At 41.7% G+C, this 7,662-nt stretch overlaps 1 protein-coding gene across 1 annotated transcript in view; it reads left to right on the top strand.

Annotated features, from left to right (window-relative positions):
- Positions 1–7,264, top strand: part of LOC143287870 (uncharacterized) — a 159,143-nt gene extending 151,879 nt beyond the window's left edge. The window contains exons 3-5 of the mRNA XM_076596107.1: positions 1,635–1,908; positions 2,645–2,823; positions 7,206–7,264. Of these exons, the coding sequence (XP_076452222.1) occupies positions 1,635–1,908; positions 2,645–2,823; positions 7,206–7,264 (512 nt within the window). The remainder of the gene's footprint in view (positions 1–1,634; positions 1,909–2,644; positions 2,824–7,205) is intronic.
- Positions 7,265–7,662: the final 398 nt, after the last annotated feature.

Raw genomic sequence — 7,662 nt, forward strand, 5'->3', positions numbered from 1 at the left:
TTATATGAAATATAATACACAGATGTGTTTCAGTGTCATTACTCTTAATATCTTCAATAACGTCACTGTTATTATCATTATCGTGATTGTCGTCGACCCCCTCTTTCTCTTTTCTTTTTCTCTCTCTGATTTTTCTCCACTAGAAAAAGACAAGAACCTAACTCTGACGACAAAGGAAATATTTTTGATTAAAATAAGGGGAACGACCACGATTTCTCACACATTCTGAGAAATCGTGAGGACGCCCCATATGGATTCTCGCTATCGAGAGAAAACGTGGGAAGGGAACGACCACGATTTATCGAGCTGCGAGAAATCGAGGCCTTACAGGGTAAAAACAACCACACATTTGGGAGAGAGAAGAGGGGGTGGGGTGGAGAAAAGAAATAATGATACTGGACTACAGCCCCAATTGGGGCATATGACCAGTTCAGTTTAGTTCAGTTACTCAATGAGACGTCACTGTGTTCGGCCAAGTCCATATACGCTACACCACATTTGCTAGGCAGATGCCTGACCAGCAGCGTAACCCAACGCGCGTAATCAGACCTTGAGGGGGAAATATCATATGGACATAATATATGAACATATACAGAACATATGATCGACTTCAATAAAGTACTTCAATATACTACATTGATAAAAACTCCAAGAGGAACGAAATATTTCTACAAGGTACTAATTAGAAAACCAGAACTACCAAATGCCTGTAAAAACTGGGACTTGATTTTTGAAAACAAGCTTGATTTTGAGATTTTTTTTTTTCAGTACAGGGAAAATCCAGAGATAAGATTAAAAATTAATGGTTCCAGATGAAAATTAATTATATATCCTTGTGACAAATTATGTGCTGGTGAAGGTAAAAGTACTCCCAGATAATAAGTGTAATTTCTGCGGGGATAAAAACGATACAATTCATTATTTTCTATGGGAGTGTAATCAGGTACAGTCTTTCCGGACAGAATTCGTAATATATCTGGAAGAAAGGTGTTCACATTGTGACAGACGTACCCTTAATGATGTACTGGTGCTTTTTGGACATAACATAATAATAACTGACGTGTGTTTCTCACATGTTTTATTGATAGCAAAATTCTATGTATGCAAATGTAGAATAAACAAAATAAAACCAACATTTCAAATGTTCGTAAAAGGTCTCAAGCAGGCATACAAAGTTGACAAATTTGCTTTTAACATAACTATGGAACATAACAAATTTGTGCAAAAACGGTCTCTATATACATGTTTTGTACAAGATTAAGTTATACAATGACACCATGGAGCTATCCTATTGAATATGTATTGTTTTGCTATATTATGTTGTTGTGGACTTGTTAGTATTTAGAACATCAACATGTCTTTGCCTTGTGCCTTCTAATGCACAGAGTATATGAATTTTGTATCTGTAAACCTTTGTCTGAGTAAAATGTTTTAAATGCTGAAGAAAAAGATATATGATCGACAAAAGGAACACAGTATAAAAAAGCAAAAGTAGAAAATGTAAAAGAATCTGGACCGAAACACACACACACAAAAATGAAATATGGTTTTCAAGTGTAGAATTAACAACACCAAGATTCAGTACCAAGACAGTGATAGATGGTGTTGTCACTGCAGGCATTATGCATGTGCAGGTATTTTGCCCAAAGCTTACCTGGTTCTGCTGATCATTGGAGCCACCCTATCTGTCTTCGTCGCCTGTATCCCATACGACTTCTACCGCTTCCGCCGGCGCAAGAAAGCTGCGCGCAAGCACCAGGAACGTCTGTCTCTGATGACGCGGATCGCCCCGGGCCATGCCAAGATGGTGACGGAGACTCTTCCGGTGGACGGCACTCTCCCCACTGCCCAGCGCCGCTTTGGCTTTCGGTCCCTCATCAAGGCCTTCAGGTACGGCAGAACGCTCAGGTTAGTGACAGGTTTTCCTCCCCTTTATGTGCACATCACAGCACATTGGCGCACACTGGTTCTTTTCGACTCACTAGTGAACAATAGCGTCCCCACACCCTCACCCACACCCCCATGTTGTGCCAGGCGCTTTTTTCTTTTTTCTTTTCTCGTCAGGCGCCTTTAATTGTGATGGGGAGAACAATGTCTTCTAACGTTTTGTGCAAAAATGAAACTAGAAATTTGATGAGGCTTCTGTTTCACTATCTATCCGGAACTTTTGATGTCACCAAAGATACCTTCGAAATGCAAAATCGAATGCAAAATTATTTTCAGATATTTGATGCCTTTATTCAATCACCATTCATCTCTCTCTCTCTCTCTCTCTCTCTCTCTCTCTCTCTCTCTGCGCGTGAACTGAGCGCTGATGCGTGCAAGTCGCACTTCGGTGTGTCTCGCAACTTTTACTAATTACAAAGTAATTCGTCTGTTCTGTGCGTCAAGAATTTGCGAGGTCATTAGTAAAGTACTATTCCTTCGGCACCTCTAGTATTCCGGTCGTCATGTGGCTGCTTTGCTGTCATATTTCAAGCCTTCATGGCGAAGAGGGCCGCAAAAAAAGTTGGCCTTGAGAATCGCCATGCTGTTACCCCGGTGAAGAGCGGACGGTGTTGTCCTTGGTCTGCTCCTCACTCTGATGTTTTTGGGGCGGACTTCTTTTGCAATGCGGTGACGTGGAGTAGAACCCTGGGCACAGGTCAGACAACCCGAAGCAGACCAGACTGGCCAGCAGCAGTGGACGACGGACCAGCACGGAACCAGGCATCGGACAGGACGGCGCCGACAGCGGACATACCTCTCGTCCTTCTACCTCTGAACAACTCAGCCTGATGGACGTCATGGCGATGCTGCACTCCATGAAATCGGACATGAAATGTAAGTTTGCTGACATGGAACAGGTAATCAGGGAGATCGATGAACAAAATGCTATTCATCAGCAGGGTGTGAAAGATCTTGTGGATGAGGTGGGGGTACTTAGACAAGAAGATCAGATCTTGTTAAAGAAAAACTGAATTGATGACGAGAGTTAGTGAATTAGAGAAAAAGACAGACGGTTTAGAGGGGAGGTCAAAAAGGAACAATTTGATTTTATATGGCATTTCCAGGGATCAGAATGAGACAAATGAGCAATGTGAGGGCAAAAATACAGGACCTTATTACTGACCAGTTAGAAGTAGCAAAGGACATTGAGTTTGATCGCGTCCACCGATTAAATGCAAGCCCGAGTCCCCGATCATAGCACGTTGTTGTTTCTACAAGGACAAGGTTCTCGTCTTGAAAGACACTCAAGGGCAGCAGTGTCTTAACTGGAGAAGATTTCTCCAGCCGTGTTAGAGAGATAAGACGAAAGCTGTCACCTTATCTGAATGATGCCAGAAAGAACGGGAAGAAAGTCTTTGACCATCTTACCATAGATGGAAAAAAAGTTCTTTCTGGGGGGTTTTGAATCCAGTTCGGTTATGAGCTGGGAAATCGGACGCCTCATTTCAAAACAGATTTTTCACCACAGCAGTGATAGTAAAGGGAACCAGACTGAATCGGCAACCGAGCACACGTTGTCAAACCAGTCTTGCGTGACTGAGCGGTCAACGTGCACATGCACGGGATGAACGGACGTGTGTCAGGAATAAAACAGCACTTTTCACTTTTCTTTTTTGACATGTCCAAACTTGTTGACCAAGATTTCATTTCATGTCTTCTTGATTTTGATTTTGTTTGTTTAATTGAACATTTATGGAAAGCTGTGAAATTGATGTCTTTCATGGGTTTAAAGTTTTTAACAGATCAGCGTTAAAACTCTCCGAAAAAGGGAGAAGATCGGGAGGAATAGTGTGCCTCGTTAGAAATGAACTTATTTCCTTTGTTAAGAGTGTTGATGTAAACAAGTGTGTTAATGTTTGTGCATTCACTATTGATAAAGCGTTGTTCGGGCTAGATAAAGATGTGTTATATATGAGTTTTTATGTTTCTCCAGAAGGCTCGCCTTTTTACACTTATTTTGGTGTTGATAATGTTATCAGTTTGCTCGAGGAATGTTTGATTGATTGTACGATGACAAAAGATGTGTAAATAATACAGTGCGGTGACACGAACAGCAGAAAATCAAATATTTCTCAGGATTACTCTGGAAACGATATTATTGAAACGCAGTGTGAAAGTCATTCTTACACTTCTGAACGATGCTCTCAAGACAACTATGGCAAATCTTTGTTGAACTTATGCACTACCTTAGATATGTGTATTCTAAATGGTTTGTGTGAAAGGTGACCTTCAAGGTCGCAATACTTATATGTCTGATTCAGGTTGTAGTGTGACTGATTATTTAATATTTTCTAATGATTTACTATCACTTCTTTTTTTTTTTATTCGTGTGAATTATATGAGGATGAAAGAATTGATTCAGATCATATGTCTGTTATAACTCATGGAATATTTCCATATGTGAACAGAATAATTGATGACAGACTAGAAAGTGAAGGTTGGATGATAGAAAAGATACTATGGGACAATGACAACGCAGACGTATTCCATGAAACGTTAAACAGTGAAGACATTCATAAAAAGTTAGATAGAGCCATAAATCTTATTTACAGTGCTTTGAGCTTGTTCATTGAGTGTATCAAAGAGAATGCTGAGTGTATGAAAAAGGATATAATTATGTGTTAAAAAATGCAGACAAGATGATTGGTTCGACCATGCAGGAATGTGTGATTAGCAAAAGAAATGTCAGGAGGTTACTGAGAAGAAGTCGTATATCATTAAAGAAAGAACATCAACAAGAATTTGTGGTCGCCCGGCGTGAATAAAAAAAAATTACAGAAGAGGAAAAGAAAACAGTTTAATGATATTTTGCTTGATAAACTTGTTTCATCTGTAAAGAATCAGAAATAATTTTGGGGTACTGTACGTAAGGTTTCCTTTAAAAGAAAACAACCAATAAGTAATATCACAATTAACAGGTGATTCGAGCATTTTAGATCCTTGTTAGAAGTAGATATTAGTAATGAAATGAGCGATGAAGATTTGACTGATATTTTGGAATTATCACATTAATACAAGTGAACGATCTAGTTTGTATATAACATTCTGTTGTAATCATGATCTTAAATATTATTTGAAAATGAACATAGATAGACAGTTGAAATATGTAACAACAAGATTTCGGTTTGGTATTTCTGACTTGAAAGTGCACCGTTTCAGATATAAATTTCGTAATGACTGTGATTTGTTATGTCCATTGTGCAGGACGGCAAAAGAAGATGATGTACACTTTGTTCTCTGTTGTCCAAAACTTGATGAGATTAGAGTTAAATTTATCCATCCTCAATATTACAGACATCCTAGTTTGTTCAGATTGAGTTTATCAATGTCATGCACAAAATCTGATGTTATACGTAATCTTTCCTTGTTTTTGTACAAGGCTTACAGGTTTAGAGAAACACTCATTTCATAGTCTTATTTCCATTGTTTATTTATCAGCAAATTATGTTACTGTATTTTGTTGCTGTTCAAATACCACTCCATAAGGGCCTATGGTCTATATATGAATAAACCATTCGTTCGTTCGTTCGTTCGTTCGTTCTCTCTCTCTCTCTCTCTCACTCTCTCTCTCAGTGTGTGTGTGTGTGTGTGTGTGTGTGTGTGTGTGTGTGTGTGTGTGTCTGCACAACAAATCCGAGCCAGAGTTGTACAGTTTTCTATTGTCCCTTGTTCTTTTTTCTTCTTTTTTTCTCATTTATTTTGTACTTCTCTTTTTTGCCTTTGGATCCAGTTATCTATATCTTTTTTTGTCTTTGTTTTTAATAACCTGTATTGCCGTCTATGCCTTGATGTGACACTGAACGGAGTTATTTAAATTTGTGCCGTCTTTTCTGCACCCAAAAGAAAAGTTTACTTGTCCTGTCACGTGTGTTGTAGTTCTTTTGTGGAGTGTTGGCCTAGAAGTAACGCGTCCGCTTAGGAAGCGAGAAAATCTGAGCGCACTGGTTCGAATCACACCAGCAGTCGCCACTGTTTTCTCTCCCTCCACTAGACCTTGAGTGGTGGTCTGGACGCTAGTCATTCGGATGAGACGATAAACCGAGGTCCCGTGTACAGCAATGCATTTAGCGCACGTGAAAGAACCCGCGGTAAAAAAAGGGTTGTCCTTGGTAACATTCTGTAGAAAAATCCACTTCGATAGGAAAACAAATGAAATTGAGGCAGAAAAAAAGGGTGGCGCTGTCAGGAGCGACGCGCTCTTCCTGGGGAGAGCAGCCCCAATTTCACACAGAGAAATTTGTTGTGACAAAAAGAGTTATACAATACAATGCAAAATAGTTTGATATATGTTTCCATGTTTAGCTAGATAGATACATATAAAGTTTGTTACTTAGTTAGGCATCCTTCTATCTCGGAAGACTATGAAGTTGCGCTCTAGGTGTTTATTCTGGTACAGCGTCGGGTGTGGCTGGCCAGTCCGACGCGGAAATGACAGTCCCTGTGGCAGAGGGCACAGATGAAGTCTGACGCTGGTCTGTCTGTCTGGGCTGCAGCCTTTTCTTCTCATTCTCTTTTCCTCATGCTGCTGAGCGAGTGTCTCTTCGAACTTGGAAAGACCTTTCTGCACAGTCTGTCTCCAGGCTGACCGTTCGAGGGCTGTTGCTTCCCAGTTGTTCTGGTCGCTGTTCAAGGCTTTTAGGTCCCTCTTGCACACGTCTTTGAATCGCAGCTGTGGTCTGTCTGTGGGACATTTGCCCTGCACAAGTTCTCCGTAGAGGAGGTCTTTGGGGATCCGTCCGTCGTCCAGGCGCACGACATGGCCGAGCCAGCGCATGCGTCTCTGTTTCAGCAGCGTGTACATGCTGGTGCATCCAGCTCTTTCCAGGACAGTGTTGTTTAGGACCTTGTCCTGCCAGGTGATGTTCAGAATGTGTAGGAGGCTACGCATGTGAAAAGCATTGAGCTTTCGCTCTTGTCGGGCACATAAAGTCCAGGACTCGCTGCCATACAGGAGGGTGCTCACGACGCAGGCTCTGTAGATTTCGATCTTTGTGTGCTCAATCAGCTTGCTGTTGTTCCGTGCTTTCTTTGTCAGTCTGGTCATGGTGGTAGCCGCATTGCCGATGCGCCTGTTGAGCTCTGCGTCAAGTGAGAGGGTGTCTGAGATAGTTGAGCCCAGATAAACGAAGTCGTGGACGACATCCAGTTCATGGTCATTGATGCTGATGGCTGGGGGAGAGTCCACATCTTGTTCCATGACCTGTGTTCTCTTCAAGCTAATGGTAAGCCCGAAGTCTTGGCAGTCATCACTGAAGCGATTCATGAGCTGCTGTAGGTCCTCGGCTGAGTGGGCAGTTACTGCTGCGTCGTCTGCAAAGAGGAAGTCACGCAGGCACCTCAGCTGGACTTTAGTCTTGGCTCTTAGTCTGGAGAGGTTGAAAAGCTTTCCATCTGTCCTGGTTCGGAGGTAGATACCTTCAGCTGCAGGACTAAATGCGTGTTTCAACATCACAGCAAAGAAGATTTCAAACAGGGTGGGAGCCAGGACGCAACCCTGTTTCACTCCACTCCGTATGTTGAAGGCAGCTGATGTTGAGCCGTCAAAGACGACGGTGCCTTTCATGTCTTCGTGGAAGGATCTGATGATGCTGAGAAGTTTGGGTGGACATCCGATCTTGGGAAGGATCTTGAATAGGCCATCCCTACTGACCAGATCGAAAGCCTTTGTGAGGT

The sequence above is a fragment of the Babylonia areolata genome, chromosome 12 (assembly GCF_041734735.1).
Source record: "Babylonia areolata isolate BAREFJ2019XMU chromosome 12, ASM4173473v1, whole genome shotgun sequence".
Lineage (NCBI taxonomy): Eukaryota > Metazoa > Mollusca > Gastropoda > Neogastropoda > Buccinidae > Babylonia > Babylonia areolata.